This window comes from Pogona vitticeps, chromosome 5 (genome assembly GCF_051106095.1).
Source record: "Pogona vitticeps strain Pit_001003342236 chromosome 5, PviZW2.1, whole genome shotgun sequence".
Classification (NCBI taxonomy): Eukaryota; Metazoa; Chordata; class Lepidosauria; order Squamata; family Agamidae; genus Pogona; species Pogona vitticeps.
Genome location: NC_135787.1, coordinates 42,849,440 through 42,868,395, shown reverse-complemented (window position 1 = coordinate 42,868,395; position 18,956 = coordinate 42,849,440). Strand labels below are relative to the sequence as shown.

The window sequence follows — 18,956 nt, the reverse complement described above, 5'->3', positions numbered from 1 at the left end:
TTTGGCCATGACTGTAGATTAACCAGGACTGTTTAAGCATTCACTCTAGATATCCTGTACATTGTTTCCTATATACCCTGGGGTAAGCCACTGTTTGCTGGCTGCACCTTGGGAGCATCATTGTTATGGTGAGACCCTCTGCCAAGCTTACAGATGGGCAAAGACCCCAACTCCCTCTTGCTTATGGCAGCCTAAGACAAGTAAGAGCACTCATAGAAACCGCTTCCAAAGAGTGAATTCTTCACAAACACACCTAGAAAAGATAGCCTCTAAGAACATCTTTATACCTAGAGGACAATGGGGCAGTAAAAGGTATGATCTCCCCTGTGCCACTTTCCTGCAGACTAAATCTGAGTACGGGTGAAAATAAACCAATAGTGAGCATTACATTTGTGGCTTCTCTTGAATCAAGAAATGTGAAGATGAAAGCAGAAGCAAGGTAACCCAATCTTCCAAAAACAATTTGCTACTACTATCTCATCTAAAAGCTACAATACATCTTAAGAGTTTAAATAAAATTTTATTTGTTTATGTACAATAGTGAATAAACATGATTTGCCTCTTTAACAAGTTTCACTTAAGGTCACATTAAATACAGCCATAAAGTATGCAGCCTAGTGAATAAGGCCAAGTATTTACAAACCACACTAGTACTGCAAAAGCACTTGTAGGATGAGTTCACTGTAGTCGCCACAAGATCAGATAAAAACTCAAGTTCTATAAAGAGCATCTTACTATTGAAAATACCTTGAGATCTTTCTGAAGATGCCACTTAAAAATGCAAATCTTGCTGACATTTTTTATATGAAGGTAAGACAGCAAGCATGCAATGCAGGTACAAATGTGATAATAGATCAGTAAAGTCCCCGTTGTTAATCAACGTGTAAAGTCCTCAGAGCAATGCTAGTTTGTTACATTCTTGTATCTTACATCTGTACCACATAGATTTATTGATTCTACTTAAGAGTAGAAAGCAAATGTACCATGAATTCAAGAATTGGATGCATGGACATCATATCCATGTCATAGAGTACACACTATTTGCCAAACTAATGAAAGTTAACCTATACTATATGTCTGAGATTCATGAAAATACAACAGTACTGCTCAGTGATTTTCATTAAATCCTTATTCCATTTTATAACATTAAAATGCCTATATATGTTTACTCTGGAGCAACTTCCAGAACATTAAGGCTAAGATACACTTAATAGAGTAAAAATAGAGCACTGAGACAGTGGAACCTACAAAGCTTACACCCAAGCATGTGGATGCAACTCATGGTTAAGGAACAGGTAACTGTACAGTTTCTGGGCTGCATCTCTCATCATCCTTCACCAGTAGCTATCTTAATAGGGCTGATGGGAATTAATAGACCAGCAACATATGGAGGATTATATGTTCATTTCCCCAGTCCTAGTGGACTGTACAGCAATACATGACACTGCTCTTATAAGTTCAGTCACTATTCCAACTGCATTCCCTAATTCTATAATTAACTCTAGCATATTAAAGACAGTATCCTGGATTTGGAATAGAATATGTATCACTGGTTTGAGGAGGATCAGGATTAATTCATCCTTCTTGCTATGAACAGAAAAGAATCTGGATGAGGAGGCATTCCCTGTTCAACTTACAGTTACAATTATTTAATTGGTATTAGTTTTTTTTCCAGCGGGTTACTGTAAAACTTGAACTCAATGGTGTGCTAGTGCGAAACTGAAATTATGTTCTGTATGCATGTTTCATTCCAGAATAATACAGTATGCACTCTCATCTGCAGTTCAGGGATTCACTATTTTAACTGAATTCCCAACAGTGTCCTGTTCGTTTTGTGTGCTCCATGGCAGCTAACATTCTTCCAGGAAGAACAGGGTTTCCAAGGCCAAAAAACAAACATAGCAAGTAATCCCTGACGTACTTGAGGAAAGAGATTTAACTTTTAACTGCAGGCTTCTTTATCTGAACCATGGAATTTTCATTCTCCTCTGCAGCGTTACAGAAACCGTCAGACATTGGCTCAGTAGTGATTGTTGGGGTCACTGTATGTCCAAATCCTTGATAGAGGCCTACAGGTGATGTTGGTATGGAAGAGGCAGCAGAGATTGGGTCTTGAGTGGATGACGAGAGCAAACTTGTGTGTTCGTTCTGTTCAGGATCCTCACCAAAAAACATTTTTCTTGGTTGGCCAAAAACTGTCCTTCCTAAAGACAAGACATTACAAAACATGTTAATATTTCCGTAATAGAAAAATTAGTAAAAGCAGTTTTAACAGGCTGTGTATATAATTTTAAAAATTGAAAATATTTACTGAAAACCTTTGCCTTGGATATATTTAATGCATTTCTCACTTACCAACATTGCGAACTTGTTCAGATACATCTGCCCTGATATCAGAAATATCCCACATTGCAAGAAAGGAATCAAAACATGATCCCTCTTCAGCTTCTTGCACGTAAGGCTTGTAAGAAAAACTGTAATGGTGAGCAATTGCAGCAAAGAACATTTCCACACAGATAATAAAATCCTGAAAGAAGAGGAGGAAAAAACACTTCCATGTAATGCCCCAATTATAATCATCATATTTATTATTTATTTATTTCGCAGATTTTTATACCATCCAATTAGTGTGATGAAGTTAATCACTAGTGCGGGCAAAAGCAAAACAAATCATATAAGTCAGATCATAAAATTCTAAACCTGGATGGCACTACAATTTCATAATAAATTGACAAGGCACAAGGTCGAATTCATACAAGATTGCCATCAAAACCCTTTCTAAAGTTTTTGTATAGAACGAATGTCAACTTCTTCCCACTTATCCCTTACAGCTAAATGTGTATATTTATATAAGGACTGCAACTGTGTAGGTCACAGAGATGCCCAATCATCATACAGCTGGAATGTCAGTTTAAAGTTAGATGCCAAAAGTTTACTTTCATATTTGCAGTTATTATACATCAGCTTGAGGAGTGGAACTGCCAGGCCAGCCATTTTGCAGCTATAACCCATTCTCTAAGTGAGAAAGAAGTCATTGTGTGAATTCATAATGCTTTTAGCACTAAAAAACCCAATCAGCCAATTCCAAGTGATACTTAAGGGTGGAGAGTTGTCTTAGTAACAGCTGCTTCTACTTACCTGTAGACCAGTTGCCACAGCTTCAACACTCTGCCATTCCCATGTGTGCTTTTCAGAGATAACACCAACTTTCACCAATATTGCAATAAGTACAGCTTGCCTGTTTAAAAAGTGACATTGTTGAAAGAGATTAGGGTACCACCACAATCAACATCCCATAGTCCAGAGAGGGTTTTGCACAACTTTTCAGTAAGTTTGTCAATTTAAAAAAAAAAGTCAAAGACCAGTGTTGAAATGTAATTAAGATGACAAAGTGCACCACTTGAGGTGAGGGCTAGGAACATAGATGAAGTTATAAGCCAGGCAATCACTGGGATTGTGAATGGGCCAAAGCAGAATAAAGAAACCTCCAGGGGAAGAAACAGTGTGATGGGCTGAATGAAAGAAGAGAAGCTGGAAATCTTCTAACTTAAATAATGATTGTCCATTCTTCTGAAGTGAGTTCTCTAATACTATCCCATTTCTAAGACAGATTGATGCAGGAGAAAAGGAGATTTTTAAGCTCCACAAGTTCAACAAGCCAAGTACACGGAATATATTGAGTAAGAGTGCTTAACATTTGGTTGATGACACCCTGAGTTATTTTTAAGTTGGATGAACAACCAAGGGGATTTTTCAGGTCTGCAATTACCATATTTTTCTGGGTATAAAACAACACTTCCTAAAATCAGGAAAAATGGAGGGTGGTCTTATACACGGGTGGAGGCGGAAGCGAAGGAGCAGCCACACTCAGCCACCTCTTGCGGCTGCCCATTGACTGCTGCCACCGCCACTGGATCACCTCCTCCAGCACCACTCGCGGGCTCCTTTCGGGCAGGGGACAAGGCAGCAGTGTGAGCTGGAGGTGAGCCCCAGCAGAGGCGATCTGGTGGCAGCAACAGGAGGTGGAAGCGAAGGAGCAGCTGCACTTGGCCGCCCCTTGTGGCTATCCATTGAGTGCAGCCCCCCCCCCCGATCGCCTCCTCCAGCACCACTAACAGGCTCCCTTTGGGCAGAGGACAAGGCGGCAATGTGAGCTGAAGATGAGCCCCGGCAGTGGCGATCAGGCGGTGGCAGCATCAGGAGGTGAAGGAGAAGCCGCGCTAGACTGCCCCTCACGGCTGCCTACCTACTGCTGCCATTGCCGTCCAATCGCCCCCTCCAGCACCACTGCCTGGGCTCACCTCCAGCTCACGCCACTGCCTTGCCCCTGCTCAAAGGGAGCCTGTGAGTGGTGCTGGAGGAGATGATCGGGCGGTGGCGGCAGTCAAGGGGAAGCCAAGCATGGCTGCTCCTTTGCCTCCGCCTCCACAAAGGATCAAAATTGGGGATTGTTTTATACTTTGGGGGTGTTATACACAGAAAAATATGGTAAGTGCATGCATTTGCCCCCAAACAGGACATACTCCAGCACCTTGTCAATTACCCATGACAAGTTACACAAACATCATTAGGAGGCTGGCTGTTGTATTTAGATGTTAACTTAGATAAAACCTTCAGTCCTGCTATGTAACTAGGCGTTAAATGGAAAACTTGGAGGGGGAGGACTTCACTTACCAAAAAGAAACAAACACCACCATCTTCACACAGAGAAATTTCCCTACAGGTCTGATAGGATTCAGTTCATCCCGCAATACTTTATAAAACAATACAAGGCAGTACATAGCAAACTAAAAAAAAAGAGAAATAAAAATGCTTAGCCGCTTTTTTAAAAAAAACATCGATTGTATAAACACTTTTAGACAGATAAATTCCAAAGTATATCAAGCCTATTCAATTCTTGTTTCAAATATCTAAAACAGTATTTCTGTGTATCTAAAAAAATGGCTGCTGCATTTCTCTTGCATAAAGAGAACCTCCTCCACCTAGGCTTTTAATTTTCAGTACAGCAAGTTTCAAAACTGTTTTTCAGCCACTTGCATGTTTCAGTTAAACTGAATACAACTCCAAGCAGCTACCAAGCCAGACTGTTCTGGTTCTTCGCAAGCACATATATAAAACATTGTCTGTGGACACCAGTGGAGTATATGAAATACATGTTCTCAGCACAAATTATTGCATATTCAGTGTTGGCAAGAAGCTTAGACTAATGCCATATTGCCACCAACCTTCACCAACGTAACAGGACAGTGGAGACAGCCCATTTATGAGTACCAACACTTCCATTTTGTGGTATTCATACTAAGTCTACTTCATTTAATAGCTGAAAAAGCACAACTATCTAGTGACTAATCATTGGACATAAGGTCAGATGAGACAGACAAGGTAATATCACCCATTAGTGCTGTCTTATTTGGAAGATGTCCCATTTACTGAGATTTTAAAAACTAGAACATTTTTAATCTAATCTTTAATATAACTCTTATATTTCTGTATATGTATTTTGGGATTTTTTTTAAAAAAAAACAATGCTTGCACAGTTTAATCACAAATAAAATCTTAATTTTTAAAAAAGAAGAGATTTGTTTAACTTCACTGCAAAACAGACAAAAGACTAGAATCTCAATACTCACAAGCTGGGATAAGTTGTTGAAAAAAACCAAGTATGTCCAAGCATTTTTGAAGCTGAAGTTTCCTTCATCATATACGCCTACCAATTCACAGATTCTAAAGAGTTTAACATAAGAAATTATACACAAAACCCAGGGACTATGCTGGAGAGGAAATAAATCACGTTAAAATAATGGGATTTGCTTTTGAGGAAAACGTATTATATTTATTCAGCTTGTTGAATTATTTATTATGTTTATTATATTATTTTTTATATAACTTATATCCCACCATTGTCACTGCTGCCACTGCCCTACTATGTTGATTACAGCATCAATAACAGTGCTATAACTCCTTTAAACTCAAGAAAGCACACTTAATAGTAGCTGAAAGAACTGAGCAGTCACACCATTACACCATATTTTGAGAGGAGACAGAACAGATGTAAAACCTTTGTCTTTAGCAGCATACATTTTGGCTGGGCAGGGCAGGGCAACTAATAATTGTTTCTGGCTGATAAAACAAGCATATACCTTTCATACATTCCCTCGGGCAGTAGCTGCAAGGCGTGGTAAGCACCTCTTTATAGAAACCTCTCTGCAACCTACGACACTAATGTTAAACTCTCTGGATAAGATACAAATTGGCATCACTTTGAAACAGAATTGTGCACTGCCACCTGACGTTTAAAAAATCCCTACCCTTTTGGCAGAAAATACCAGAGGCATTCCCAGAACTACCTACCTGGCAACTGTATTTTTGGACTGATCCTTACTCTATGTTTAACATCTGATAGCAAACTTTCTTTGAATATCAAATACCTGATCATCAGGTTGGTCAGATGTTGGAAAAAGAATCAGAATAAGAAAAGCCAAAATTACCAACATAACTAAACGAATACATAGAGGTTCCTGACTGGGACTACTTCCCCTAATACTACTGTTCGGCCTACAATAAATTTCTCTCCAAATGACGTCTAAAAGATATAATTCCTATTCATACTCCCTAAGAATTTTCCTGAAGAGATACATGTAACTTATTTACAATAAGTAAATTTACAATAACTTATTTCAGTCGTTCCACTTGCATAGCAACTCAATTTCAATACCTCAATTGCTAGTTGATAAGACCATTAAGTTTACAAAGAAAGGAAAACTAAATGACATCACTATGGTTCTGCCTTAGAGCCCAAAGGTGTTTGGTGTCTATGAAAGACAGCAGGGGAAGGCAATTGCATAACTACCACAGGCGTCGATCAACAAAATATATGAGTACATAGGATTTCAAGACAAATGCTATTTTTTTAAATACTTACAAAGCAATGATGGTGGTGAATGGCCTGACAACTGTATACTGAAGAACACCAAGCTTACATCGGAACAACAACACCCTGCAGAAAAGTCACAGAAGAAAAACAGAACATAAGCAGCTCTGCTCACTTTTATTGTAACTACTTACTATTAGAACAATACAAACATTCTGTACATTGCAGAAAGCAACTGAGAGCAAGACTGAAATTGTTTATGTAATCAAATTTTAAAGATATGCATACTCATAGCAATTATGGCAAGGAGAAAAGACTTTTGCTTTATTTTCAGAGACACATTCTGCAAATATTTAAAACTCGCTCTACATGTAGAACAACTATTTCCACTTCAGAAACATTAACTCCATTCAGTGATTGTTCAAAGCTTCTTAAAACATGCCTTAGGAATCCAATCTGCCATGAATGCAGCCTCCTCCCTCATAACTTCCCTTTCTTCCTGTCGTATGTACACACAGTTTTGAAGAAAAAGTGTATGATGCACTTACTCTCCCATAGCCCATGGTGGACAGCAACACAGAGGTGGCAGATGTTTTTGCTGATCTTTGGCTTCTATAATTAACACCAGATTTGGATAACGATTGGTCAAGTAACTTGAAAGAAATACCATGAAGTTGTAGATGACGTATGCTTCATAGCATTCCCTACAAGTATCCACATATATTGCAATGTTGGGATACTTCAATGCTATCCACTGTTAAAGAGGAAAATGTGATTAGAACACACTTTGCAGTGTGCACAAAGCAGGCTATACAGAGATTTCACATTGGACACACATCAGAAGTCTCAGTATTGCCTATTAACAATTCATAGTTAAGAAAATCTTTTACTCGGTCCTTTGTAAGTCATGCTAAGATAAACTCAGTTCTTACTAGTTATACAGTACTGAGCACATGCAGAGAAGCAACATTGACAGCTTTTATATGCATACAGTATTTTACACAAATGGGCTTATCTAAGTTGCGTAATATATTCTTTTCCAATGCTGTATAAGAAGCAACAACTCTACAACTGCATCTTCATCCACAACTTTGATTTTCTGCAAGTTAACTCAACAGAAATGAGTACACTGGCCCAAAACACCACTTTTATTTTTACAAATATACTGTATCACGCGAGAGTCAGAAACATGAAATGCTCCTGAGATAGCTCAGTTGGGCTCTATACAACAAAAAGAACACAGTAAGTTGACAAACTATGAAACAAACAAACAAACAAACAAAAAGACACTTACACTGTCTAGACTGTAAATTGGCACCATCCAGAGAATCCTGTCATAATGAAACATATTTGCAGTTAATCCAAGTGTTTGTATAACTGCATGGAATAATCAGCAGCAATACAGATGAAGAGTTACCTTATTATTGGCTTCTGTAATTCAGGCTGAGTATAATGAACTAAATGTTGTAATATTCCCCAAAGAGATATTGGTATTGTCATCAATAAAAAGATTCCAGCAATAAACCATGCCTTGGTATGGATTCCAACCTTGAAGAACAACAACAAAAAACAAGGAGGGAAAGAAAAGCACAGGTGTGAGAAATTATACAGTACATGGTAATTTAAGGAACAATGACAGCAAACTGATAAAAGCAAATGGTATGACGTAACTTGCATGCTAACTGTAGGCATCAGGTACTTATTCAAAATTTTTAGTTTTCAAAAACAATCCATCATTTAGTGACAAACCAAATTCACACCCAACTGGGTAACAAAGACAAAGCTATCATTTGCATTCCTACTACCAAACTTTCCCTGTCACAGCAGCTGTGTGAGAACATCTGGAGAGGCAAGCAGGCATCAAACCTGGTTCTTGGATCAGATGGAAGTAAACATCAAGGAACAACATGTACTATGGAATGGCCGATCATGGCATCAACTGAAGACCAATGGGAGTTCTCAAACATCATGGACTCTTGACACCAAACAAATGTACTGCAGGCTAAAGTAAGCATCCAGCAGGTAAAAATAGTTATTTGTTTTAATTTGGCTTAATTTGTTCCTAGAGGTTTTAACTAAATTCCTAATCCCAATTCTGTTAGAGGCAGGTCATGTTCCTGGGCATTCTTTCCTCCCCTAGCCAAATAAATATATATATTTTCTTGGGTGTTTCTAAAAGGCAGACAAGGGGGAATGTGGGGGGCAGATTGCCTGGTTGTTCTCTATTTTAAGAGATGGCCATACATTCCAAACTGCTAGATTCTTAATGGTCGATTAAAGGTATCACCTCTTCATGCATTGATACTGTTTCCACAACCATGCAGCATTTCTCAGATTTTTTCCTGTGTAAAGATTTACTTTATTTCATTGAGGGATATTATTTTAAAAGTTCTCTTTTAATTCAAATTTTAGTTGTCTCTTCTAGGGACACAGGGAGATAAACACACCTGTAAATAATGCAGGCCTGCTGTTAGCTTTCCAAAGACAGAATAGGATATTAACTAACAGCATACATTAAATCTAACATCTATGCAGAATAATCCTGACAATGCTATCGCCCTGTTTCATTAACTGCTTCAATCTTATGTCCAGGATGAAAACTCTATAGTCCTTCAAATGTTGTTGGACTTTAATTCCCTTGAGCCCCACTCAGAGCAGCCAACAGTCAGAGATGACTAAAGGCCAACAACATATAGAACCTACCTCTTTCTCATGCCTTCCCCTACTTCCATTGCAACACAAAAATTTCCACAGACTTCCAATTGATTTTACAACAGAGACAAGAGGAATCCCCTTGATCATCTTCCAGGCATTTCAGTGTCCTTGCTCCCACACTACAAAGTGCTGCATTTGCAATAGCTAAATGAGTTGTGTCTATAACAATAACAGCCATGTGCTGTCAAGTCAGTTCTGACTTACGGTGATTAGAGATAAGCATGAACCGTAAATCGGCCTGACTTCCACACAGATGTTCCACAGGCGCCGCACACTTCCCGCTGTAATCTTCACGCGATCGCCCCATTCACTGGCAGCACCATGCTTCTCTGCCTTCTCCACAGGATCATCCACTCAGGCAAGGAAGTGAGGCAGGGAAACCCACGGTGCTGCTGGTGAGTGGAGGATTTTATGGAAAAGGCAGAGGAGGAAAACACACTGCTGCCTATAAGTGGGCAAATACATGGAGAAGGCAGGGAGGAAAGCATGTTGCTACTGATGAGCGGGCAACTGGGCCCGAAGACAAAGCTATCATTTGCATTCCTACTCCCAAACTCTTCTTCCCAAAGAAGAGGGAAGCGTGTGACACCCACAAAGCATTTGTGCAGCTGGTGCCCATATTTAACAGTGACCATTTCCAGGGTTTTCTAGGTAATGAATATCAGAAGTGGTTTACTATTCCCTTCTTCTAGAAGTGCCCTGGGACTGTGCAGCTTGCCCAAGGCTGCATAGGCTGGCTCTACTCACAGGAGGCACAGTGGGGAATCAAACTCCAAGTCTCTGGCTCCACAGCCAGATACTTAAACCACTGAGCTATCCAGCCAGGTGTTGTATCTATATAGGGCCCTCTTTCTAGAAGTCACTGACATCATCCCTCGCAGGAAGCTACTTTAAACAAAATAATATGATTGGTCCAACTAACCAGTTTTCTCTTACCTGGTGCTTCCAACAGCTGTGTATGTTATGTGTCATCCAGTCAGAACTCTTAACAGGCCTTTCAAGGTAAGTGACCTCGTTTTACCAGTGCCACCATCACCACCATCCCACTGTTACCATTAGTTTCCATGGCTTAGCAGGGATTCAAACCTGTATCTCCTGAGTCTTAGTCTGTCACTTTATCCAGTACACCACACTGGGTATCCCCTTCTAGAGCTATTGTATCACTTATCACATAATTTCCAGCCGACACAGTCATTGGTAGGAAGGAATGGTGTGCGCTGTAGTTCAACATATCAGGACACCCAACGAGAGAAGCCTGTCAACACTTTAGCACAGAACCTCTCTAGGGCTTTAGCAAGTCTTTCCCAGCTTTTGTAGAGAAGATAACAGCAACTGGATCTCAAAACTTTTGCATGCAAAACCTATGTTTTGCCAGTAAACATCATGTAAACTTCTTTTTGGTACTTGCGGTCAAGCAAACACGTATCTGAGTTTTGCAACTCACCTTGATCCCAGGACAAGTCCCTCCAGAGCCAATTTGGAGTGAGGGAGATTTTTTTTCCCTTTGGCGACATCCCTTCTCAACCACCCAGAGGACGGAACAAAGGTAATTTCTAATCTGAAATGAATGTTGGCTAACCCAGGTCCGATATAGCCCTACCACAAGGACAGGATGCGGCCCCTATATCGCGGAAGGCCGGCTGGGCCTGCAATCTGTCAGCCAAGGAGAGGAATAACCGGGGCTGGACGGAACAATTCAAGCCCGTACGCCTCTACTCTCCTGTAGGTACTTCCTCGCTTGTCGCTTCCAGGGACGCAGCGGCTGCTCTGGCGCAGGAAGGCGCTCCAGCAGTCCAGTCATTTGGGGCCCCTCTCCAGCCGTCCACAAAGCCGGATTTCCCTCCCTTCTCTTCGGCCGGTGTCCACAAAAAAAGCAAAGCCGCCCAAGAAGGCAGGACCGGAAAAAAAAGGCAAGGAGCCGATCCCAGCAAATCCAACCATCACTTTAGGCGCTCCGGGTGTCCTCCTCTTTTTTATTATTATTAACTGAAGAGTCTTGGGGCACCGTAAAGACCACACAAGTTTTATTTATGCGCGCAAGCTTTCGGAAACCACAGGCCTCTTTTTCAGAGGCATGGAGTCTTTCCGGGGTGTGTTGACTCATCGCGGCGGCGAAGAGGAAGGAACCGAAAAGGTGCCCACCCCCCCCCCACACACACACCCACACACCCCTTAAGTCCCCTTCCCCTCCGAGGCGCCCTCCCTCCCTCACCCACCTCCAGTTTCTGCAGCTCCCATATGCAGAGCGGCAGGGCTATCAGGAGCCCCACGATGTAGACCGTGGCCACCAAGGGCCGGATCCAGCGCCGCCAGTTCCCGCAGGTGCACGGCATGGTGGGGCCGGGCACAGCAGAGGCGGCGGCGTGCTAGGAGGGGGTGGCGGCAGGCGGCGCCCCTCAGCGCCGCCGCAGCTCCGACGGGACCGGCCGCCCGATCACGGACGGCCCGACAGGTCGGTCCCACCAAGGCACAGCCGAGGAGCGAGCATCCCTCGCGGCCTGCCTGCCGCCCCGCCCACCTGCCGGCCTCCGGCCCGCCCACCCGCGTCCTTCCAAAGGCCGGCGAAGGGGCTCCCGGCCCCGAAGCCCCGCCCCTTTACCCACCGCCAATCCAAATACGAAAAGCGTCGGAGGCCACGCCCTTTAAATCGGCCGGGATCACATGGCGTCAAACAGGAAGCGCATTTCCGGAACCTGAAGATAAACAACGCGCCTCCGACCGGAACCAGCGCTTCGCTGGATAGTCAGAAGAGGGCGCTCAAGGGTTGTTGCTTTTCCTTACACGTCAGTCGAAAGGAGCCGGGGATCGTTTGATGTGTCTTGTCTTTTATTATGCAGTATAACAAGAATTCTCCCTCGCTAGTCGTGATAGAAATGTTTCTTGCCGGTTTTATTCCATCTGTGCTCCATTTGAGGAATCGCCTTTTCTTGTGTTTTCTCTTCCTGCCTCGGGCTTCGGTTAACAAAGACGAGACAGGCCATTTATTCAAAAATCACTGCTGCAGAATTTAGTGGCATTCGCTGACATCCTATTCAGAATGTTTGATTTAGGAGTGAGGCGTGCTTCTTGTGTACTTCTACTGTTTGCTTTTTCCTGTGGAGAGAAATCCCTGTTAAAACAGAAATCCCTGTTTTAAATCGCCTCTCCTGTTATTTCAGGACAGGAAAACAGACTTCGAGAAAGATGTTGGAGGGTTATGTTAGTTGTTTGTTTCTGGTTAAAGGTATAGCTTTAAAATGACTGAATTGAGGCTATGGTGCTTTCGATATATTGCAAGGGTCCAAAGCACATATTTGCAAAGTTGCATCTTATACTCTACAAGAACATCTTGAATTAATTGTTTCTGTATTTATTCAATTAGGTGATGACATTTGCTCCAGCAAAAATTAATTGTTGGAGCAAATTAATACCACTCTCCTGTCTGTCCTCCCCCACCCCACCAAGAGAAGAGGGGCAAAACATTGACAGGAAACTAGTGAGAATTCATACATTCAAATGAAGGCACACAATAACTTTGAATCAACTCCATTCTCAGTGTAAGGAGATTCAGGAATGACAGGGAAGAGCCTTGAAACACACAGGAATATTAGCAGTGGAACCAGTGTAAGCTTCATTTCTCACATTTCTGCAACATGTCTATCACGGGGCTACTGTAATGCCATCATCAATACAAAAATCAAATACTGTACTTCAAAACCTTTTTGCAACTTTCTGAGCATTCAGTTTCAGATCAAACTGGATGACACACTAAGTAGTATTCTCCCAAGAGACTATAAAGATGCCTGTTTGTCACAGCAGAGATTTTCCTCATGTATTTCACAGGTAATGTTTTTTCTTCTGATTGGTCATTGGAAGGCAAACATGGACTTCAACTGCAAGTCTGATAAATAAAGCACACATCTCAGAAGAAATATCACAGGAGGACAAATATGCAGACTGCAAGAGAAACTTACACTGTTTAATGTCTAGCTTGACCCTTAAACACTCAGAAAGACCTATTGAATCAGATCTCCATGTCCCTGTCATAAGCAAACCGGCAGCAAATATAAATACAGTTTGTGTGATGTATCTTTCTTAACACCTTTACTGCTTCTTATAGGCATCCTTCAGTCTCGAGAGACTATGATAACATGCTCTGAATTGAGGAGTGTCCTCTCCAGAGCATGAAGCCTGGGTAAAGTAATATGGAAGATAGGCTGTTAACCAAGCAGCAGATTCCCCCCTCTCCACGTTGCTGAAATGGTCCAATGGAAAGGCAAGAGCCCATACAACTGGTTCCAGCAACATCGCAGGAGTTGGCAGAACGACACGAACTGCCTTTGGGACTCCAGCTCCGGATTTTGCCTCTAGGTTACCTCCTGAAGCTAACCTACAAGGCAGTGGAGGTTTGAAATCGGAGTTTTCCTTCTCCTTTACTGCTACATTCTGGAGTAAATTTAGAAATATCTCTGGAAAACATAGAGAATGCATTACAATAATCAAATCTGGGTATTTTCAGACTATGGATTGACTGTGCCCAGATTTGTTCATAGTGAAAGTGTACACAAAAAAACACAGTGATTTTTTGTGTGTGCTACAGTTACTCATATTATCTGTAGCTTGCTTCACTTTCCAGTTCTGCTGTTCAAGACTGAAGCATCATTTTCATTATATATGGGCACTGTCAGAGGCTTGTAACTGCTTTTTTCCATTCAGAGTACAGTAGTGCAGAAGAAATGCTTTAGTAGATTAGAGGTAAAATGGTCTATAATAACTTTGTTGTCCAAGAAAAAAAGAGAAATGAAAGAAAAGAGCATACAGAAGCCAAAGATTAACCTCCTCATTTGTCCAAATGTTTCATAGCTGCTTGCTAGCTTTACTAAACAAACAGAAGCTATGTTTGAATTACTGTACTGTGACACGTTCTATGTGGGGCTGCCTTTGAAGACGGTTTGGAAACTTCAGCTGGTGCAAAATTCTGCAGCCAGACTAATGACTGGGGCTAGCTAGAGGGAGCATATAATCCCTCTATTACAAGAACTGCACTGGCTACCAGTCCATTTCCAGGCCCAATTCAAAGTGCTGGTCATTACCTATAAAGCCCTATACAGCTTGGGTCTAGGCTACCCGAAGGGCCCTATCTCCCTATATGCGATTAAGAGCAGCAAAGGAGGTCCTCCTCTTGGCCAGCATAAACACAGCTGATGGGGACACGGGAGAGGGTCTTCTCTGTGGCAGCTCCCAGGCTATGGAACACTCTCCCTCGGGAGATCAGAATGTCCCCTCCTTCCCTGTTATCCTTCCGAAAAAATCTAAAAATTCATTTCTTCAGGCAGGCGTTTAACAATTACAACTGAATCCCTGAACCCCATTTCAACAAATAATTGTAATCTTTCCATGTTTTAATCTTTTAATTTAATTTTAAATCATATATTGTTTAATTTATCTTTTAATATTTAACTTACTGTGCTTTTAAATTGTGTGAATTTTAATGTTGTGAGCCGCTTTGGGTCCCTTGTTGGGAGAAATGTGAGAAATGTGGCATATAAATAAAACTACTACTACTACTACTACTACTACTACTACTACTACTACTACTACTACTACTACTACTACTAATAATAATAATAATAATAATAATAATAATAATAATAATAATAATAATAATTTTGTTTTGTTTTATTTACTGTTTTTAAAAACAATGCAAATGGTATAAAAGTGCAAAGAAAAGGGGAAATATAAATTCAACTAAGAACAGAATGAAGTGGGCCTACTATAATCTAACCTGACCAATAGATTGAACCTGGATATTAGTTTCAATCTATTGGTCAGTTTAGGTTATCAGAGACCCACTGAAATCAAGGAGATTTGGTAGGCCTGAACATCAGGAAAATACAGGCTGGACAGATAGGTGCATAGGATGGGAGGGAGGCCAGTGGCTTAGATGGAGAGGTCCTGAAAACTGAGACCAGCCTGTGGACCTCTTTTTCTCCACTGTCTTATAAGAGAGTCATATACCAGCAATGCTGGACAGAGCCACCTTTCTCTGGAGGTGAGGAATGGAAACTTGTACAATGAATCCTGCAGAGGCGTGACAATGAGTGTGAGAGCTTGTGGGGTAAGTCAAGGAAGTGATATGGTGCCTAGTCCTGAAATAAACTCCTTGGCTGGTGAATGTCCTTGTCACAATATTCATGTAATCACAACAAAGATCATCTACTGAAAGAAGTCACACCTAACATAGATCCATAAATTTGTAAATATCAGGATGTTGGGCACTGAAAAATTGATATAATCAGTTGCAGACAGGAGCTCAGTTTCCCCAATGATTTGAGTTGCACTACTTAAAAAAGTAAGTGTTAGCGGGCACTTAAGCACTTGTAAAATCAAAACTTTTGCATTTGCAACTTGACTACTACATCAAATGTATTTTTCATAGCCATATACTCAGGTCATAGGCCTCCTTGCTTTTATAAGGAATACAAACACAGCATACAAATGGTTTCAGAGTGGCTCTGACAGTGGTTACATTTATGTAGGCTGTAATTCCCATATATACAGTTCCAGCTGCTACCTCCTTCAACAACCAGCTGTCACTTTCCTTTTCCAGTTGCAGGTTAAGTACCACTCCCATGTGCTGAGCCGTTCTTTCCCCAAATGAGCACAGAAAATTCTAGTTCCAGTTTCCATCTGGCTTGTTTATCTGGATGGAAACTTCCGCAGACAAGATCCTTCAACACTAGAGTTGAATCTACTGAGCACAATACCTTTCCTTGCTGGTTTCAGTTCTCTTGTGGCTTATATGTCCAAACAGATGTTTTAACACCAGAACAATAATTGTTACAATATAACTACTGGTTATAATATATCTGTTATCAGGGAGAGCTGAGTGGTACATATGGAAATACAGAAAGGATAGTGAGTTTCCCCATCTCTTCAGTATCTTCCTTGCGAGATAAGGGCCAAATATATTGGAGTTAACCCATCACTGGAGTTGAAATCACACTGGCGTTCAAGAGATTTCACACACCCAGTCTTTCTGTCTGAGAAATCAGACTAGCAAAGGAAGAACTTGCAAATGGCTTTAAGAGTAATCCCAAAATAAAGCAAACTGATTGGCAGATTAGAAAAAAATGATAAAAGCTCTTTAGCCCAAACCTGTCAATCTCCTCCAATTGTTAAATTTATTTATTTTATTTATTTATTTATTTTATTTTATTTTATTTATATCCCGCCTATCTAGTCACGGTGGACTAAAACACTGGCAAGCAGCTAAAAGGGTGTTGAGATATTTAAAGGAAACCCAAAATAAGGAATTATATCTAGACCCTAAGGGAGAATTAATCATAACAGTGTATGCAGATGCAAACTATGGGAATAACTTTGTTACAAGAAGGTCCACGTCGGGAATGACTGTACATTTGGCTGATAGCATAGTTAACTGGAAAACAGCTAGACAGAAATTTATATCACTTTCATCAGCTGAATCTGAGTATGCAGCTCTATCAGAACTTTGAACAGACCTCATATTCTACAAACAGTTAGCCCAGGATCTAGGAATAAATTTAAAGGATCCAATATCTGTAAATGAAGATAACCAGGCTGTGATACAAATGGCAAATTCTCCAAATGTAAAAAGCAGGTCGAAACACACAGACATACGTTACCAAAATGTGAAAGAAAGTATAGAAAATGGTCTAATCAAACTGATTTATTGTGAGACTGAGAAAAACGTTGCTGACAGCTTGACAAAGGTATTAGGACCCGACTAAACATGAAAAAGCATGTACAATGTTGGGAATGAAATGAAGTGAATGTAAATGTGAAATGTAATGTAAATGTGTAATGATGAAAATACAATTTAATGATGTATATGAATGTAAACAATTTACAATCATTGTTGTTAAACAATGATTTAACAATTGGAGGAGATTGACAGGTTTGGGCTAAACCTGATAGAATTGTTACATCAAGTTTGTACCAAGATAATAAGTATTGACAGGATCAGTATTGTAAAAGAGAAGCAAAGCTTGAATATACACAGCTGAGGTGATTGTTACAGCTGTGAAGGCAATCACAGGATTGGTCAATACTGGGATAAAACTAGCAGACCAAGCATACACAATCTGTGGGTTGTTGTTGGTGATGCTGGTTGGTGTGTTTGTGGAGAAGAGAATCCTGGAGGAAGCCGTGTCTACGTGGTTGGTATTGAAGAGGAACTCTGGCTACTTGGATGGAACGTATGGTATATGACTACTGAAATTATTTACTGGACATTGACTCTGATATATGCATGTGATTGGGTTCTTTTCCTGAAGAGGGCGGACCAAGGGAATCGGCGGGAATAATAGCCGGAGTCGATGTAACAGTCAAAAACGGATTGGTTTTATTAACTTTAACATCAGATAACTCTGGACCGAATGGGTCCGGCAACTCTTCGTCTGTTAACAAGTTATACTTCTTGGGTTTAGTCCCAGGCGCCACATCTTTATGTTTCATTGTTTCCTCACCCCAAAACGAACGGTTGCGTTCGGGTTCGCGACCGACGCAGTCAGAACTGAGCAGGTAGTCCTGCAACAGGGATGGACCACGGTCGACCCCTCCAACCTGGGTAGGTAAGGGCTGACACCACCAGGGGTTGCCTTGTCCATCGTAGGGCGAAAAGCCATACCCCCTCCCGGTTTCCATCCCTCTTTGGACTCACGGACTCCCGCCTGACTCAACTCTTTAGACAGAGGCAGCAAGCCGTCTTCTTTCATCAGGTTAGGAAAGTTCTTAACCAGAGTCGCGATTCTTTCCCTCTCTGCTCCTGTCTCTCTCGTTTGGGTGCCCTTTTCCTCCTTTTCTCTGTCTGTTCCCCTTTCTTCCTTCCCCTCCTTTATAACCTCATCCCATCTCCACTCGCTCGACTCCTCCCCCCAGTCTCTCGTCCTCTCCGCTAGGAACACCTCTATGGCTTTATTGACGCCCCCTTCTTCCTCATCTAGTTTTATCAATTCTCCCACAGCGCATCCTCCGCCTCCTTCTTCTGTTGACACTTGTGAGGACGGCTCACTTTCCTTCCTTCGCTCACACGCCCCCCCTGAGGAGTGGGCCGTCCTCTCTTCGGTTTGCTGTAGCATCTCTCCCTGTCGGGAAAAGTAATCCGCATTAGCATGGGCACTTCCCTTACGATATTTCACTGTGAAGGTAAATGGTTGTAAACTTAGGTACCACCTGGTCAACCTGGGATTCACATCCTTCATCCTGTTTAACCATTGTAATGGGGCATGGTCTGTGATGAGCGTAAAGGGTGCTCCTAACAAGTAATACCTTAAAGCCTGTATAGCCCATTTAACCGCAAAAGCCTCCTTTTCAATAGTTGAATACTTCTGCTCTCTAGGGGTAAGTT

At 41.4% G+C, this 18,956-nt stretch overlaps 1 protein-coding gene and 2 long non-coding RNA genes across 3 annotated transcripts; 1 reads left to right on the top strand and 2 right to left on the bottom strand.

The window, feature by feature from the left end:
- Nucleotides 1-500: 500 nt before the first annotated feature.
- On the bottom strand, nt 501-12,116 carry TMEM184C (transmembrane protein 184C). Its single transcript, XM_073001580.2, has 10 exons — nt 11,803-12,116; nt 8,289-8,419; nt 8,166-8,202; nt 7,420-7,625; nt 6,923-6,997; nt 5,631-5,724; nt 4,675-4,787; nt 3,139-3,238; nt 2,356-2,527; nt 501-2,204 (listed from the first exon to the last, which is right to left on the bottom strand). The coding sequence occupies exons 1-10, from the start codon at nt 11,917-11,919 to the stop codon at nt 1,936-1,938; spliced, it is 1,314 nt and encodes a 437-aa protein (XP_072857681.1). The 5' UTR covers nt 11,920-12,116; the 3' UTR covers nt 501-1,935.
- Nucleotides 4,784-8,106, top strand: LOC144589635 (uncharacterized). Its single transcript, XR_013545880.1, has 2 exons — nt 4,784-4,986; nt 5,030-8,106. It is a non-coding gene; the product is annotated as an uncharacterized LOC144589635 (long non-coding RNA).
- Nucleotides 10,047-11,431, bottom strand: LOC144589636 (uncharacterized). The gene is made up of 2 exons (XR_013545881.1): nt 10,176-11,431; nt 10,047-10,132 (listed from the first exon to the last, which is right to left on the bottom strand). It is a non-coding gene; the product is annotated as an uncharacterized LOC144589636 (long non-coding RNA).
- Nucleotides 12,117-18,956: the final 6,840 nt, after the last annotated feature.